At 46.4% G+C, this 18,668-nt stretch overlaps 1 protein-coding gene across 2 annotated transcripts in view; it reads right to left on the reverse strand.

The window, feature by feature from the left end:
• Positions 1–18,078, reverse strand: part of LOC140627359 (phosphatidylinositol-binding clathrin assembly protein-like) — a 36,153-nt gene extending 18,075 nt beyond the window's left edge. The window contains exons 1-11 of one of the 2 annotated variants that reach the window (XM_072815584.1): positions 17,831–18,078; positions 15,378–15,520; positions 13,197–13,272; positions 12,636–12,738; positions 12,380–12,473; positions 12,145–12,256; positions 11,307–11,413; positions 10,434–10,475; positions 5,426–5,505; positions 4,447–4,523; positions 97–180 (exon numbers count right to left, since the gene is read on the reverse strand). In XM_072815584.1, the coding sequence (XP_072671685.1) occupies positions 97–180; positions 4,447–4,523; positions 5,426–5,505; positions 10,434–10,475; positions 11,307–11,413; positions 12,145–12,256; positions 12,380–12,473; positions 12,636–12,738; positions 13,197–13,272; positions 15,378–15,520; positions 17,831–17,909 (997 nt within the window). In that variant the 5' untranslated portion in view covers positions 17,910–18,078. The remainder of the gene's footprint in view (positions 1–96; positions 181–4,446; positions 4,524–5,425; positions 5,506–10,433; positions 10,476–11,306; positions 11,414–12,144; positions 12,257–12,379; positions 12,474–12,635; positions 12,739–13,196; positions 13,273–15,377; positions 15,521–17,830) is intronic. The other variant, XM_072815583.1, reaches the window with a different exon arrangement.
• Positions 18,079–18,668: the final 590 nt, after the last annotated feature.

Raw genomic sequence — 18,668 nt, forward strand, 5'->3', positions numbered from 1 at the left:
TTCCTCTGCCTGTGTCTCTGCCTCTGTGTCTCTCATGAATAAATAAATAAAATCTTTAAAATAAATAAATAAATAAAAATAGAAATAGATGCTTACCTTCTATAAGGCTAACAAGTGATCTGTCCAGATTGTTTGCCACGGTTTTTTCATGTTGCTTTCTGGCTCCAGTAGGTTTGTAGGCTTGTGAAGGTAACATTGGTTATAATATATCGTATAGGGAAAATAATCTGAAAATAAAAGATGGATTAGATGAAAAACTAAACCAAATTTATATCACTACCGTAATGATATATATGTACCTCCCATTACAAACTAACAGCACATCAAGTTCTTAGGTCCATGGGTATTAATAAAGTCATGCAAAATTATCCATTAAATACATTTTAATTGAGCACTTGTTAGACACCATACTAGGTGCTAAAGATATGGCAGTGAAGGAAAAAAAGATAAGAATACCTGCCTTCATGTAGTTTACATTCCATTGGAGACAGATGTTAGATTATGGTAAGGGCTGAGGGAAAAATATCAGATAAAGAGGTATGATATGTTGGGGGGGGGTATGTACATTTTAGATAGGACAGGCTCACTGAGAAGAGGACTTTTAAGTAAAGGTCTAAAGTATATGAAAGTGAACCATGCGGACCCAGCAGAAGAAACATGAGCAAAGGACCTCGGGAAGGAATATATTTGAAGACTAGTAAGGAGGCCAATGTGTCTGGAGTCAGAATAATCAAAGAAGTAAGAAAGGCAATTGAGGGTCTTGTAAAGAATTGTAAGGACTTTGCATTTTACCCTGAGGCCCCCCCATCTTAGGCCAACTTCCCTAAGATGGGGAAGCCAGGATCCCTGGGTGGTGCAGCGGTTTGGCGCCTGCCTTTGGCCCAGGTCGCGATCCTGGAGTCCCGGGATCGAATCCCGCGTCGGGCTCCCTGCATGGGGCCTGCTTCTCCCTCTGCCTGTGTCTCTGCCTCTCTCTCTCTCTCTCTGTGACTATCATGAATAAATAAATAAAATCTTTAAAAAAAAAAAGATGGGGAAGCCATTGGGGGGATTTGAACAGAGGAGAGACACGATCTATCTGACTCATATTTTTATCGGATCCCTCTGTTATGTAAAGAAGGGACTGCAGAGGGCAAGGGAAGAAGCCAAGAGATGATGCTAACTTGGAGTAGGGTAGTAGCACTGGAGATAGTGAGAAATGCGCAATGTTTAAATATATTTTGAAGGTAAAACCAACAGGTTTTGGGTGGGGTATCAGAAGCTCAACTTCAGACATCCTGAGATGTAGAACCCTATTAGATAATTCAAATGAAACCACTGAATAGATACCTGGATACACAATTCTGGAGTCCAAGATTAATGTCTGTAGCTAGCAATACTAATTTGGGAGTCCTTATCATATAAATACTATTTAAAGCCTTGGGTCTGGATGAGGCTATCTAGGAAATGAATAAGTATACATAAAGAAAAGTAATGAAAGAAAAAAAAAAAAAGAAAAGTAATGAAAAATCAGTAAAAAAAAAAAAAGTCTAAAAAAGCGCCAAGAGTTACATAAGAAGGAAACCAATAGGCAAACTGAAGAAAGTATAGGAAGGAAGTGGGAGGAATGAACTGAGGGGGCCCAATAAGATGAAGACTGAGTAATTGCCATCAGATCTTGCAACATGGGGGTGACTGGTGACTTTGACAAGAGTTATTTAGTAGTGTGGATGGTAAAAATAGTGCTTATAATGTAGCTTACGAGGAAACAAGGGAAATGTTAACACACCTTTCTTACCAACTCTATGAATAAGCAGGCAAAATAGTTAATGAAGATAGAGATGATTTGAACAACACAATTAACATCAACCTAAAGGACATACATAGAACACTGCATCCAACGATAAGAGGACATAGTTTTCTAGTGCACATAAAACTTCTACCAAAAAAAATGACTATATGCTGGGCCATGAGCAAGTGTCAACAAATTCCAAAGGACTGAAAGTATAGAGAAGGTTCTTTGACATAGTGCAAGTAAGCCAGAATTCAGTAGCAAAAAAGATCATTAGAAGATCCCCAAGTATCCAACAGACACATGAAAAGATGCTCAGCGTCACTGATCATCAGGGAAGTACAAATCAAAACTATAATGAGATACCACCTCACACCTGTCAGAATGCTAAAATCAACAACACAAAAAAAAAAAAACAGATGTTGGCGAGGATGTGGATCAAAAGGAACCCTCTTGCACTGCTGATGGGAACACAAGCTGGTGCTGCCACTCTGGAAAACAGTGTGGAGGGTCCTCAAGAAGTTACAAATAGAACTAGCCTATGATCCAGTAATCGCACCACTGGATATTCACCCCAAAAGTACAAAAACACTAATGCAAATGGATACGTGCACCCCTACATTTATAGCAGCATCGTTGACAGTAGCCAAATTATGGAAACGGTCCCACTGTCCACTGATAGATGAATGGTGAGGAAGGTATGGTCCACATTTACGAAGGAATTTTACTCAGCATCAAAAAGAACGAAATGTTGCCCTTTGCAATGACATGGATGGAGCTAGAGAGTATTATGGTGAACAAAATAAGTCAGAGAAAGACAGATACCATATGATTTCTCTCATAATGTGGAATTTAAGAAACAAAACAAACCATCATAGTGGGGAAAAGAGAGGCAAACCAAGAAACAGGCTCTTAACCTTAGAGAACACCCTGACAGTTACCAGAGTGGAGGTGGGCGAGGGGTGGGGGAAACAGGTGATGGGGATGCAGGAGGGCACTTGTCCTGAAGAGCACTGAGTAATGTGCAAAATCATTGGATCAATGTTTTGCACACTTGGAACTAATATAGCACTGCATGTTAACTATTCTGGAATTAGAACATGGAACAAAAAGATCCCCATCCCCACATGCTAAAGTGTTTAAATGCACTTCTAAGTAACACATGGATCAAGCCCTGTTCTAAGCACTCTACAAGTATCGATTCATGCATCTCGACAGCAACCTCATGAGGATCGGGAAGCTGAGGCACAGAGAGGCTCAGTGGTCTGCCCAAAGTCACACCATCCATGAACGGTAGAGTGAAATTTGATCCCAAGCACTCTGGATTCAGGGCAGGGATTTTTAAATCAGTGATTTAAGAAAGAATAAAAGGTTTCAGCTGATCATAGGATCGTCAACAGAATTGGTTCAAGTGATGGGGGTGAGGCAACCCGTAGGCCTTTATGACAAGTAGCTTGGATTTCACAATCACATCAGACTGAATCCACAGCTTGTCAAATACTATGATTACTCATCTTGTAATATCTCCCGCAAGCACTCATGATTCCCAAACCACAGGGACTCAGAAGAGTAGTCATTGTTTTGGAAACAAAGTTAATGTGCCACTTTTGCCATAATATCGTTTTACCCTAAGGACTTTTATTCCTCAAAGTTTTGGTCAAACTCACCCGTCGAAAGTGCAGATGGTGGGTCCATTGAGAAGATGTGTACAAAAGAAAAGTAAAGACATTTAAAATACATACAGTTTAAGTTTTCAAGTTAAATTAAGAACAAACTTTAATTCGAACACATATAAACCGTAAGATAATATAACTCACTATTACATGGATTTGTGTCTAGAGGATCAAGTGACGTCACTGAAATGCAATCACCCATTAAAAAACAGAATATGACTGATTATGAGCTGTCACGTGCCAGTAAATGCATAACAGCCAGCTCTCCGAGGAAAACACATGGCCTGTTTCAAAGTGCTTGTCCATTTCTGGGGTGTAAGTACTTCGATCGAGGCCAACTTCAAGCTGCCAATGTGACATCACCAGGTGCAAATGCAGCACGCTGCTGAGGTACGAGGCAAACTAGTCTTAAGAGGTTACAAAGGATCGCACTGTATGTGTGTATGTGTTTCTTCATTAAAGTTATCTTTTAATTAGTGATTATTTGCAAGGACAAAATTCAAAAGTCAGAAAATGGTGTACAGTGAGGACTCTCCCGCCCATCGCTTTCCATGAGCCACCAAGTTCTTCTTGGAGGCGGTGCATTTTATTCATCCTACTGTATATCTTTTTGTATATTCTTCAAGAAATGGTTCGAACATACACATTCTCTTTTTGGTTTTTAAAAACAAAGATGGGAGCACACTATACTTGGTTTCACTCCTTGCTTCTTTTCCATTTAACGATCTATCTTGGAGCTCAGGCCGTGTCAGTACATAAAGGCAAGCCCCTTATTGATAGTCGTTTTGCTATCACAACATTGTAACGGATATCTCTGCTCATATATCATTTCACAACCCTGAGTATGATCATCGCATAAACTCCTGCAAATGAGATCACTAGGTTGGAGACTGCTTCAGGAAGAGGCAGCCGACACAGTAGGTGTGAAGCAGTGGAAGAACTAAAGACCCTAATCCTGCCCTTGGTCATTACTGACATCATCATATAATCGAGTTATGTTACCTGTAAACCAAGATCCACTTGCTGAAGTTTTCACAACTGGATTATTCGGGATGGAGGGAATCCATGCATGCTGGAGACTTAAAAGATTACAAGAGAAATTAGATACACTGGAGGACAATAGAATCACATATATCCTACCCAGCTGAGCCTACATTTCCTTAATTCAACCATTTATCCATCCATTAATATTAAACCATCTGTCCAAGTATATACTAAGTAAACATCTATCCATGATAAATAGAAGAAACAGTCAACAGACTTGTTGTCTAATAGAACATAATAATATAAGGCGGTTATAACCAACGTAATCCAAGGAATGGAATAAATGGATAACATGCGGGCCTTATAGAAATTCTGAATAATACTGAAAAGTAAAAAAAAAAAAAGAAAGAAAATGGAAAAAAAACATTTTTCCATTAAGAAATAGCTAACATGAACATTTTGAAGTGATATACCCTAAAATTTGTATTATTTAATTTGTATCTCTATATACTCTTATGTAGACGAGCGTGTGCATGTGCGTACATGCGTATATATGTGTATACACACGTCCCGAATGTCCCTCAGGACATTTTGTATCTTTTGCATACCGGACATTTTGCATACCGTTTTGTAGATAAATATTAAATAATCATCTACAAGAGTCATTCTCACTGGGGGGGCCTCTAAGAAAAGAAATCAAATTCTTCGAAAGAGGGTTTACTCGAGTCCCAACGTTTGAGAAATCAGTCAACATTATAAAAGGTGTTCCCTGGGGCAGTGTATGGCCCCCGTGGAGAGTAGGGGATCCCAGTAAAGAGTAAAAACCTGCACCCCATAGTATCATTGAAGACTGCTGCATAGTGTGTTCCAGCGTGTTCACAGCGCATGATTTACTTAGTCACTTTCTCATTGTTAAAAGGAGGGAAAGTATTCAGAGAGAAGCAAAGTGAGGGAAATCGCTTAGAGAGAAGCAGAATGGAGACATCCATCAGCTTACCTGTAAGGAGGCAAACTGTCCTCTTTCTCTTCCAAAGAAGCTAAATGCTGTTTTAGTGCTTCAAGTAAACTGTAGGGTGCCTGAAGATAAAGTCGTTGTGAAAGACATGTTTTCTGAGAGTTCTTAGCAAATCCCTACTGTCCGACATCAGATAAAGGTTCTGAACAAAAATCAAGACAGCTACATGGCCAAGTCATTAAAGGTGAATACGGTTGACCTGCACACGACGAGGGGGGAGGGGGCGGACCCTCGTGCAGTTGCAAATCGACACATAACCTGTGACACCGCCAGAACTTAGCCCCCGACAGCCTGCTAACGGCTGGAAGCTTTACCAGTGACGTAAAGGGCCTATTGACGCAGCTCTCGCGTGTCATACGCCTTCTGTGCTGTGCTCTTACACCGACACCCAACTTTGTCTTCACGTTTTCAGTATTCGTGGGCTACACAGTTCATGTCTGAGTTTTTTCAAATTGGCGCCAAGCTCCAAAAAATTTCCCAAAGTATTTATTGAAAACAGTCCACACGGGAGTGGACCTGCACAGCTCAAATCCAGGCCGTTCAAGGGTCAGCTGCAGTTGCTACAAGTCAAGTCACTACGAAAAGCATCTTGATACCAAGTCAGATTTTTGAACTATGCTTTCCTGTTTTTTTTATTATTATTATTAATGACCAAAGGCATGCTAAAACACCTATCTCTTTTGGACTTGACATCACTCATTATTTTTTTTAAGATTTTATCCATTTACTCATGAGACACAGAGAGAGAGAGAGGCAGAGACACAGGCAGAGGGAGAAGCAGGCTCCATGCAGGGAGCCCGATGCAGGACTCGATCCCGGGTCTCCGGGATCACGCCCTTGGCCGAAGGCAGCGCTAAACCACTGAGCCACCCGGGCTGCCCTATTATTTTTGACTCCTTCATGCCTCACCAGGTTTTCTTTCTTTCTGTTTCCATAAGCAGAAACCACCTGGTCCCAGGCTTCATGAGCTGGGAAGCTGCAATCTGCAGGTCTAGGGGAGGAGAAATAGCGAATAATCGCACAGATAAATGTAAAATGAAAGTTGGGAAGAGTATGGTGCAAGCGGGGTACATGGTACTCAGACAGCGGTTAAGCCAGGCAATGGCATCACGTCAGGGAGGTTGGAGAAGCAAGTGGTGCTGAAGAGAGCCACAGGTGGCTGGCGTCGACAGGCCCTCCGGAGAAGCAGCCTAGGAGGAAGAGGAGGAGGGGGAGGAGCAGGGAGGAAGGGGAGGAGGAGGGGGAGGGGAGGAGGAGGGGGAGGAGGGGAAGGGGGAGGAAGAGGGGGAGAGGGAGGAGAGGGAGGGGAGGAGGAGGGGGAGAGGGAGGAAAGGGAGGGGAGGAGGAGGAGAGGGAGGAGAGGGAGGGGAGGAGGGGAAGCAGGAGGAGGAGGAGAGGAGGAGGGGGAGGACGAGGAGGGGGAGAGGGAGGAAAGGGAGGGGAGGAGGAGGAGATGGAGGAGAGGGAGGGGAGGAGGGGAAGCAGGAGGAGGAGGAGAGGAGGAGGGGGAGGTGGAGGAGGAGGGGGAGGAGGAGGTGGGGGAGGGGAGGGGGAGGGGGGAGGAGGAGGGGGGAGGGAGGAGAGGGACGGGAGGAGGAGGGGGAGGGGAGGAGGGGGAGGAGGGGAAGCAGGAGGGGGAGGAGGAGGAGAGGAAGAGGGGGAGGAGGGGGTGGGGGACAGCTGCAGGTGGGGGCCCGGCAAGTGCGCAGGAGCGTGCGGTGGCGGCGGGGGCGCTGCAGGGGAGAGCCTAGAGAGCCTAGCAGAGTGGGCCCCCCCCCGCCCCCCGCAGCCGCAGCGCGGCCCGCAGCGGGGAATGCTGGGCGGCCAGGGATGACCTGCAGGAGCGAGAGGGCCTGATGACGTGTGGATCAGCGTTCTGGGGCGTTGGGGCCACACACGGCGGGCGAGTGCGCGGCCGAGGGGACAGAGGCCGGGGGACACGCGCAACACGACGAGTGCTCTTAGCAGTGGGGATGGCGCAGCAGCTACGGAGGTGCCCGGACACCCGGGCATGCGAGCAGCCGGAGGCGGCGGTCGGGCACCCCGCGGAGGGGCCCACAGGATGAGCAGTCACGCACAAACCCAGACGTGCGCCCGCGGATTCCCCCTCGGGGCCGAGGTGGGGAGCAGGTCGCAGCCGGGCCAGCGACGCCTCTCGCCCCCTGCATGCCCCGGGTCCACTCGTGGGCGTCTGTCCCCGCTGAAGGCCGCGGGCACCCCAGCAGCAGAAAGGGGCCGTTCGCGGCCCAGGGCGACCTCCCACGCTCCGGCACGCAGGACAGGCCCCGAAGGGCCCCGGGCCCCGAGGCGATCAGGGCACCGCCGAGGGTCTGCCACAGGGACAGACAACAAGTATGTGACAAAAACACTACCACGGGGTAACTAAAATAACCAAAGGACACGTATCGGTACATTTGAGCCCTGCCGGCGGCCGAGCCCTGCGGGTCCGAGATGCCGCTGTCCAGCGCAGCCGCCGCGACAGCAGGACACGGGCAGGCGCCCCCCAGTCGCCAGGGGACCCAGGAGCCGGCCGGGGACGCGTTGGGGGGGGCACCTGCTAGGGAGACTCGGGGCTCCGGGCGAGCCTGCACACCCGGCAGCCACTGCCGTCGGGGAAAGGCCCAGGGGAGTCCGAGGCCGGCCCACGGCTGTTCCCTCCGTTCCAGGGTGGCCAGGACACCCGAGGCAGCAGCGCCCGGGAGCAGCTGTGCCCACCGCGGCCCACGGCCAGGGCCCGGCGCACACAGAAGCCGACTCGCCCAGGGCGACCAACAAAGAGCCCTGCCTGCCTTCCACGGCCTCCCCGTAACCATCTACTTTCTTCTTCATTCAGGGATCCTGGGCACCAAAATGGAGGTAAGACAGGGTGGCCCAATGGGAAGTGCAAACTTCCCCAGGCTCCTCCTGATATTCCCCTGAAGCTCTGACCACAAGCGCCGAGCAGTGGAGGAGGCCGAGGCCACGATGCCAAGTCCAAGTCACCCCCAGCAAAGGAACCCCTCCCATCGCTACCACTGCCAGAAGGAACCAAGGTCAAGGTGAAGAAGAGTCAGGGGGCAGGACGACACTGGGGGACACATGCATTATGCTCCTGTCGGCTTTCTCAGGAACTCAGGAGCGGGGGCTGCGTCTCATGCATTATGGCTCCTTCCTCCTGACACGTCTCAAGCACGTGTGTGAATCGACGTGTGTCCATCGACATCCACTGGTTTATGACACCTTTGGGCAATGAAACCATATCTTGTCCCCTACTCACCCACACATTCTCACGGTTTCTGTGTCCCGGTTAGGACTTGTCATTCAGGAAGCTGTGCGTTACTTCCCCAACAGGGGGGCTCACTGTGCACAAGTCCCCTTGTGCTCATGTGTACATGAAGGGACGCTTGTGCCATGTATACGTTACGAGACACATTTCTTTAAAGATCTATGACAATACGTCACACAGAAACCCCCTCCTTCTCTGCCACCAAGCCTGACATTTATCTCCATCTGCAACCATCCCATCCTTGCCTCCGCCATCCTCTTACTGTAACATCCATAGTGTTCTGGATCCAACGTAGTCTCATTCCTGAGGAGACCTCAATCTACTACCCCTTTGCCCCCCTGCATCTTCATCCTCTCTCTCTTCACCTGACTACGACCTGTGCCAGGCACTGTGAGTCCTTCGCCTTCCTCCAGTCCCAACCAAGGCAGGCCTGACACTCCAAGGTCAGGGTTGGGCTTCTAAGCCCTAACTTACGGGACAGGGAGATCTGGGCAGATGGCCACGAAAGTCCTGAGTCTCTGGCCCATGTGGTGACTTACCTGTAGGCAGAGGCCTAGGGCCAGGAGTGGCGTGGGAGCAGACCCTGCTGGGACATGTTAACTTGTAGGGTGGAGATCTCTGTATCTTAAAGCACCTCCACTGACCCTCCAGGCAAAATAGTAAATGAAAAACACAATCACCTCCCAGGAGGGGGTGGGTAGAAATTGGTACCAATCTTAAAGATAAAAGGGATGTGAGAGTGATGATGGTCCCCATCATATCTCCATGTAAGTCACCCTTATGGCCCCCAAACCAGTCAGGCCCTGGCAAATGACAACCTACAGCATAAGCAATCTAGTAGTAGTGATCCAATTGTTGCCGCAGTGCCCGGTACAACGGTTCCTTTGGTAGAGGCGGGTTAGTGTAGTCTCAGATACGTGGTATGCATGAGTGTTCTGCTTTCCATTGCTTCCAAAGATGGAAATCACAAAGGGCTTGTAGGCATGAGAAGGAAAACAGTATACCTTTACAGTTGTGACCTAGGGCGCGTTACCTCTCCCAACATCTCTCCTAACATGGTCAGAAGAAGTCCAAATCATCTGGTTATCCCTCACAAAATCACACTGACCCACTTACATCCATGATGTCATGCTGGCTGGATCAGAGGAGCAGGAAGTGGCCAGTACCATGGAAGACCCTGGAAAACTACATGCATTCCAGAGGGTAGGAGATAAACCCTACCAAGATTCAGGGGCCTTCGACTTTGATGACATTTTTAGGGTTCCAATGCCCAGGGGTTCATTGGGAAATAGAAGATAATGTAGTGCATCTCGAGCTGCCAGCATCAAAAAGACAATAGGATCAGACCCATTTTGCAGTTGCCTAAATGAGCCACGGAGAGTGGAAATGAGTTGCGGGAGATCCCAAATATCCTTGTTTCCACTGATCAGTTCTGTCCATTTAAAGAGCAGGGCCTAGTTGTTATACTACGACTCACCATCTAGCACTCCGCAGGGCACGGCCTCTTTTATAAGACCAACAGCTCAAAGACGCGTTCAGAAAACCCATGGTTACGTCTGTCCACCTATGTGGATGTGTGGATGTGAGTCATGAGGACATGAAAATACATACGTAAGATTACAGCAGAGGACGGAGTGTCAGATGATGATTCACATAACCAACACGTATACATAAGGCCAAAAAAAAAAAAAAACTCATTGAAACACATAGGAGAGATACACTGACCTGTGTAAGATATGGAATGTCATTCTGGTCAATTCCAACTTGCTGAATTCACAGGCGACGGGGGGAACATCACAACAAGGAGTGGCAATAAAGAAAAGTAACTGTGAGACCAATGCGCACACAAAAGAGAAAACACCCCTAGAGCACGAACCCCTTGCTGGGCTACTGCCTAGTTGATCAAGAAAAACATGTCAAGCTGAAGTGTGCCTGGAACTCTTCCGCACAGACTCACGGTCATCCTAAGGATGGAACCTATAAAAGACTTGCGAGATATTGAAGCTTCGCTGTTCTGGAAAGAGCTAGGCTGCACTGTGGATATTGCAGTAACGCGTTCTAGTGCGTCAAGTACTCAGGAGTCAGCTGTTACTCATATTGTTGCTCGCTTGTGAGTCATCGGTTGGGTTTGGTTGCTGTTTGCTTTTATCTGCTTTGGTTTTCAGAAGTTTAACTACCGCTAGCCTAGGCACATTGACCCCGCTTGGGTTCTTCTGAGCGTCGGAGCAAATGTGCGGGTCACCTCGTGTGTTTCTTTCTTCAAATGATCACAGACCTGTGCTACCTACTGCCCACTGCATGCAGAGGCATACATCATATGAACGTGGCCCAGTTTTAGAGGTGTTTCTGGCGGGAGGATAAGCTCGACAACAGTTGTCTTTATGGCTACAAATCCTTGGACTACCTAATTTGAGTGTATAGTTTTACTGTTTTTTTTTTTTTTTTTTTTAGTTTTACTGTTTAAAAAATAGCTAAAAATACTGACTGTGTATGTGCAGTGGGGCAGGGGCGGGGTGGGGCGGGGTGGGGCAGTTATACCAGCTACTCAACTGATACAGAAAGAGCAGGAAAGCCTTGAGTAGAAATCGGTTTCCATACCTCTGCAACTTTCAGGAAATGTGCCATTTTGGTTGTTCTTTCAAGGAATTTGATGTAAATATCCAGACTCTCCTTGCACTGGTTTTTCGTCATACCGAAAAATTTGTCTGGAAATGAAAAACAAATTTACCATAAAGGAGCCACTATCTCAGCAATTTTCCCGTTTCACTCCATTCCAGTTCCATTTTAGGCTGAATCTGTGCATGATTTCATTTTATTTTCTAAGATTTTACTTATTCATTCATGAGAGAGAGGCAGAGACACAGGCAGAGGGAGAAGCAGGCTCCCTGCGGGGAGCCCGACGTAGGACTCGATCCCAGGACCCCGGGGTCACACCCTGAGCCCAAGACAGATGCTCAACCGCTGAGCCACCCAGGCACTCTGAATCCGTGTATGATTTTAACTTGTTCAAAAACAATTAGAGCCTTGATGCAGTTATCCTCTGTCCTTAGCAACAACACTGCTCAATCCATATAATCAACGGGTTTTCATGAGGTCGGTATCACGCTGCTGCTGGGAAGAGGGCGAGAACTTACCAGCACACAGGGATAATGCAGTTTAGTTTCATTCCTACAACTTCCAGTCTGTAATCTTACTTACTAACATCAAGACCTGAAGCTTCTTGAGGGAAGGGGCTGTGTTTCCTACTCTTTTATAACTTGACAAGTGCACTAGGTCCTCACTCACAGCCTCGTCGATGAAAAAGAAAAACATACATGACCTTAAAAGGACCTTCTATTTTGAAACTAAAACAAACGTGGTCTACGTGAGTCTCAACGTAGAGATAAAAGGCTTTCAGCAGTTTACTGTTTTCAGCAGTGTTTATTCTTCAGCCTACCTAGCAGATTAAGGATCCCCTCGTTATAGGCTGCAAAGAGGCGAAGGGAATCCTTAAAGAGGAGAGTGAAAGCGGCGTGCATCACACCATTCGTTACTTCATCAGGATTTGCCTGGAAATTAATCAAATGAAAGAGCCATCAGTTCCCCCCGGGGTTTCACACGATTCCTTCTCCCACCTGCTGCTCAACAACGTCATTTACAGGCTGTGTAGACAGGATTCACAAAGCTCTTACGTTAAAGTTGAGAAGAGCGTCAAACTGAATCTGAATCACCAGAAGAGTGTTTAGCAGCTGTTTGGTATCCAGAGTTCTCATCATACCATCCATCCTACAAAAGAGAAAAGAGACTCAGCATGCCTGGAATCAGGCGTTCAAGAAGCCCGGTGACATCAGCATCCTAAAATACGGCTGTGCGTTGGGTCAACTCCACGTCGGGGCTCTCCCGGGGTCAGTGATCATCGTCGCTCACAAACTAACGGTGTCAACTGACCCTCTCTTGGTTTTGGTGATGTCCAACGCGATCAATCTACATGCGAGGGATTTCTCATTCAGGTAGCGGCTGTATCGTCTGATGAAGGTTGACATGGTGTAGCCTGAAGATGAGATGCTCCATCATTTCCAATCCAACCAGCGGCAACCACTCTCAGTATACGTCCATACACGCACAGACGTATCATGCCAGGGTCACCCCGACACCACAACGGTACCTTGGAAGCGCCAGAGCTAGAATGGACCTTGCTAATGAGCTGGTCCAATATTCCTCACGCTCTCTGCTAGAGATTATTTCCTATTTCCTCAAAGCCTTGAAACTACCTGGTGATGCAGTGCTGACGGTGACATTCCCGAACAGAGGAAACAGGTGACCGTTATCAGGTTCTTTCACATTTCTCAAATAACGGCTGTGAATTCTGAACATCTCCCGGAAACTCCCCATCCCAGGGTCACCGTCCCTGCCTGGCCCTCCCAGGTGTTAGTTAACCAGGCATGGTTTTCAAAACACAGCTTTCCCCTCCTTGCCACATGGAGTATTTCCATCAAAGGATCATCTTACCTTCTATGACACTTTTATCCAGGAAGTTGTGTAAAGTGAACAAAGAGTTTCTAGATGCAAGATGTTGGATAAAACGCTGTCAAATGTGCCAAATCATAAAATTAGCTTCTGTCCACAAATAGAGCTGTTTAATGAGTTTATCACTGTGAATGCATATTTAACATCATTCTATCGCATAGCTTTTTCTATCTGTTGCAGTCGATTTTCTTTTACAGTTTCGATATGTTTGTTCCACGGACAAATATTAAGTAGTTTTAAATTCACAATACTAATATCATATCTAAATGTCATTCTGCATCTTACTTCCTCTAGTAGCATTGTTTTTGAGATCGAGCCTCATTGGTATACATCCTATGTAATGTCATTTAGTACTTCGTTATATATACATGCCTCTCGTTTTAGTTATTTGTTCTGTACTGGTGGAAAATCAGGTGATTTCTACTTTTTAATTATTATAAACATGCTACGAGAAATGGGTCTGCTGGGTCACTGGGCTTGGCATTTCCAATTTTATGAAACGTGTCTCAATGCTTTCTTCTCAACACTCATAAACTCCAACAACTAATATTTACATGTCATCCACAGGGTGTGTGAATTCTCCTTTCCTCAAGGCGTCCCAATTCTTGATACTGCTGTGCATTTTACATTTTGTTTATCTGAGCATGTTCTCAGATGGTCATCAGCCATTCTGGTTTCCTTTTCTATGAATTCTCTGTTTGTCTTGTGCACTATTCCACTATACTGCCTTTTTCTTAATGATCATGTATTCTGAAAATTAAACTTTTCGATGTAATATATATGTTGGAAATATCTTATTCCAACTTTGTGGTGTCTTCCCTACTCAAAAGACATAGGCAAGGTGGGCGGGGGGTTGGGGTGACTGGGTGATGGACACTTAGGGGGGCACTTGACGGAATGAGCACCGGGTGTTATGCTATATGTTGGCAAATTGACTTCCAATAAAAAAATATGCCAAAAAATAAGACACAGGCATATACTCCTACTTTTTCTTCAATTATTAAAATTTAGTTTTTTGCATTCATAGATGTTTCATTGGTGTGGAATCTATTTTTGTATATTGGGGTAAGATTAAGATCTCATTCTATTTTTTCCAGAGGATGTTATTCTATCAAAATGCTTTGTTTTATTGTATTTAAATTCTAGTTAGTTAACATACAGTGCACCATTGCTTTCAGGAGTAGAATCCAGTGGTCCGTCACCTACATACAATACCCAGTGCTCATCACAACAAGTGCCCTCCTTAATCCCCATCACCCATCAAGCCCATCCCCCACCCTTCAGCACCCTCACTTGGTTCTCTATCATTAAGAGTCCCTTATGGCTTGCCTCCCTCTCTTTTTTTCCTTTCCCATATGTTCATCTGTTTTGTTTCTTAAATTCCACGTATGAGTGAGATCATATGGTATTTGTCTTTCTCTGATTGACTTATTTCACTTAGCATAATAGACTCTAGTGCCACCCACGTTGTTGCAAATGGCAAGATTTCATTCTCCAAAAGGCTTTATTTTAGATCCCATACTTTCCCTCACATTTTTGTGCCACTGAGCTCCCATATAAGCACATAGTTCTACTCCCAAGCTCTCCATCATGTTCCATTTATATATATATTCAACTTTTATCAATACCATACTGTATAATTAGTTGCTTTGTAGTACGTCTCAAAATCCAGCCAATTTCTAAATCCTAATTTTTTGATGCAAAGCTTACTGAGACAAAATGTTAAAGTAGAATAAGTAATTTGATACTAAAGAACATTTCAGTTTTGTCAAATACAAAGAGTGTACGCAGGAGAGGTGGACAGGTAATAATGCAATCCATTCTGGCCCCTGGTTTCTCCTGGTAAAGTAAAACAATACATCTTTGAGGGTTTTCTCTCTTTTGTCTAAAGAATCTAAAGAATCGAGAAAAATATCCACTCCATTACCCACTTTATTATCGAGTGGCTCAAACAGTATACCCCAAATAATTATTGCAAAGATATACCCATAAGAATTCAAAAGCCAGCCTTTCAGTACCTACTGCTATTCACTTCCCCCACTTGTCACAAACTAAAAAGATAATGAGCCTTGACAAACCAAGAATATTTTGCAATTGTGTACAGACAGTCCTTTGTACCAAAAGGAAGGAAATGATCACCATTGCAATGTGAAGCATGCTCACCTCATTTCCATGCACCATAAGGTGATGTACAGTGACCAGGGCCTTAAACACTACCACCCAGCTTCTGCTCCCAGTTTTCTCAGAAAGAACATCAGCCAAACGTTCAACGCTCATATTTGTTCCATTTATGTACTGTATTAGGTCTGAATTAGAGACAGAACAAGCATTAAAAGACAGACTGAGAAATTCTCAAAACCAAAATCGGTAACTTTAACTTAAATACAGATGTAATTGAAAGTCAGAAATGACAAAGGGGGTAATGCAAAACATTTTCTTCCTTACAGGTATTACCATTTGTACGGACACATGTTACACGATAGTTAATGCCTGTCTACTCTATTGTCCTGAATACTTGATGAGGGTAAGACCTGTGTCCATTTTGGTCACCAAATGCCCCCGAGACCCAGCACAATAGCTGGCATACGAGTCATGGTAAATAGTTATTAAATAAATGAATAGGATTCAAGAAAGGAACACAGACAATGTCATACAGGTAATTAGGTGGCAGGGCTGGTATTTGAAATCAGATTTGACCACGATACTAACCTTTAGGCCCTACTGCCTCTCTCAAGAAAAGTGCCATTACATGAAAGGTCAGTCAGGAGCTTTCCTTGTCATGTCATGTCTGACCCTTTAGTTTGACCCTTTAGTTTGCATCCCTTAACCTTTTGTTGCTTGTTCTTCTTAATAAAAACATCTCTTAAGTAAACTCAACCCCAACACGGGGCTCAAACTCACGACCCTAAGAGTAAAAGTCACATTCTCTACTGTGCCAGCCAGGTGCCCCTATTGCCTTTTCTTCCTGAGTCTGCTTCTGTATAGCCTTACACCTGCTTCACTAAAACACCTTTGCAATTTCCCACTTAGGGTTATGACCATTCATCAGTTTACTTCACACAAACCGTCAATAGGTAACTTTCATGATTTCATTTTTCCACTGGACAACATGCAATGATGTGTTAGCATTTATCACTTCAAAATCCTCTTTGGTTTTAAAACTGTGTATAAACTCTTATTAGTAGACTTCATCCCTAGGACTTACTAGTCAGCATGCTTGCGGGTGTGACACCATGATAGCAACTGAAGAGTGAGCTCAACAAACCTGCTGGTGGAGCAATAGGTTGACCTTAACGCAGATCCATTGATTCAAGTATGTCTACTACATGCCAGCGGGGAAGGCTAGGAGGGGTGAGGTTCTTTCATGCTTTTTTGCTCTAAGTGTGCTTCATTCCTCTTTTTGGGAAGTTTCTGCTGTAGGTTTTTTGTTTCTGCTTTCCCATGCTTTCAGCCTTTGGACTGAACCTTTGGGATACTGTGGAACTGGCCCAAGTGCCCTATTTGGGTCCCCACATGTTTCACATAGCTAACTACTGATCATCTTTCAGGTCTTGAGAAGCCAATTTTTCTTAAAGAATTTATTTATTTATGCATGAGAGAGAGAGAGAGACAGGCAGAGGGAGAAGCAGGCTCCATGTCGGGAGCCCGACACAGGACTCGATCTCGGGACTCCATGATGACACTCTGGGCTGAAGGTGGCACTAAACCGCTGGGCCACCCAGGGATCCCAGAGAAGCTAATTCTGGCACGAAATCAATGGACACTTTTTAACCAGAAGTCAGTGTTTTGATGAGTTTTGTGTTTTAGTATTTTGCTTAAAAAGTGTAGGGTAGCCTGAGAGTCTATTCTGTCTTTTCTTGAGATAAAAATTCTGGGCAACCCGGGTGGCTCAGCAGTTTGGCGCCACCTTCAGTCCAGGGCGTGATCCTGGAGACCCGAGATCGAGTCCCGCGTGGGGCTCTGTGCATAGAGCCTGCTGCTCCGTCTGCCTCTCTGTCTCTGTCTCTGTCTCTTTCTGTCTGTCTCTCATAAATAAAAAAATAAAAAGTTTATCAAAAAAAGAAAACGAATGAAAAATCTGATCCTAGGCAGTCCCGGTGGCTCAGCTGTTTAGCACCACCTTCAGCCCAGGGCGTGATCCTGGAGACCCAGGATCGAGTCCGACGTCGGGCTCCCTGCGTGGGGCGTGGTGCTCCCTCTGCTTTTCTCTCGGTTGCTGTGTGTCTCATGAGTAAATAAAATAAAATGTTCTAAAAAAAAAAGTTGATCCCTAGAAACATTCACAGGAGCACAAAGAGTTGCCGTGTCCATGGTAAAGCCTGTTCACTGACCGTAGGTTGGGCCTGGTCATGGGATGGATGGGATTGATGGTCTATACGGGTCTGTGGAGGACTTTGGAGTCAGACCCTTTTGAGAAGGCCGGGTCGTCGTCCAAGCCCTCCGTGTGACCTGTTATGGGAATAACTTATAAATGGTTCCGGGTTTGGCCTTACAGAGGCCGGTGGTTGTGGCACAGGCTCCCGCGGGAGGTGGGGGGCTGGGGGCGGGGGGCGGGGGGCGCCGCCGACAGCAGAGCACCGAGGCGTCGGAATGTGTGCACCAGGGCTGCTACTCACTTGCCAGATGTTTCGGCTCGGGTTCGGTTGGCTCGTCGCTGGTCGCCCCGAGGGCGGCTTTGCACGCCGACGAGCCCATGACTGCGTCTCAGCCTGCCAGCCACGCGGGTAATGGCTCCTGGTGGCTCGTAGTGTGCGCCGCGCTCCTCTGCCCCAGCGGACCGAGTGGGTTGACACGGCAGGCAGCAGCCGGCGTCCCGACGTGACGGCGCCCGTGCTGGCCCCTGCGCCTCTCACAGTCTGACGCTCACTGCGCATTGTGAGGCCAGCGGCGGCAGCGGGGGCTGCTGGGAAAGATGGCCGCCGCGGGCGCCACGCTGCAGGGGCAGACGCTGCTCACGCTCGAGGCGAAGCGGCAAAATAAGCAGCCAGCTGTGGAGCATTGTCACGAGGCGGAACCTGTTGGGGCCTCCAGGCCACAGGAAGCTCTGCGGACCTTCGGGTCTCGGGAAATTCACATTTTATAGGGGCTATTTTGTGCCCCAGGACACTGCCGAGGTGCTGCATGACTCCAGCAATCGCGGGGCGGAGGCTTTAGGGTTTTCTATGTAGAGTATCGTGTCATCGGCAAAGAGGGAGAGTTTGACTTCTTCTTGGCCAATTTGAATGCCTTTAATGTCTTTTTGTTGTCTGATTGCTGAGGCTAGGACTTCCAGTACTATGTTGAACAGCAGTGGTGAGAGTGGACATCCCTGTCGTGTTCCTGATCTTAGGGGAAAGGCTCCCAGTGCTTCCCCATTGAGAATGATATTTGCTGTGGGCTTTTCATAGATGGCTTTTAACATGTCGAGGAAGGTTCCCTCTATCCCTACACTCTGAAGAGTTTTGATCAGGAATG

The sequence above is a fragment of the Canis lupus genome, chromosome X (assembly GCF_048164855.1).
Source record: "Canis lupus baileyi chromosome X, mCanLup2.hap1, whole genome shotgun sequence".
Lineage (NCBI taxonomy): Eukaryota > Metazoa > Chordata > Mammalia > Carnivora > Canidae > Canis > Canis lupus.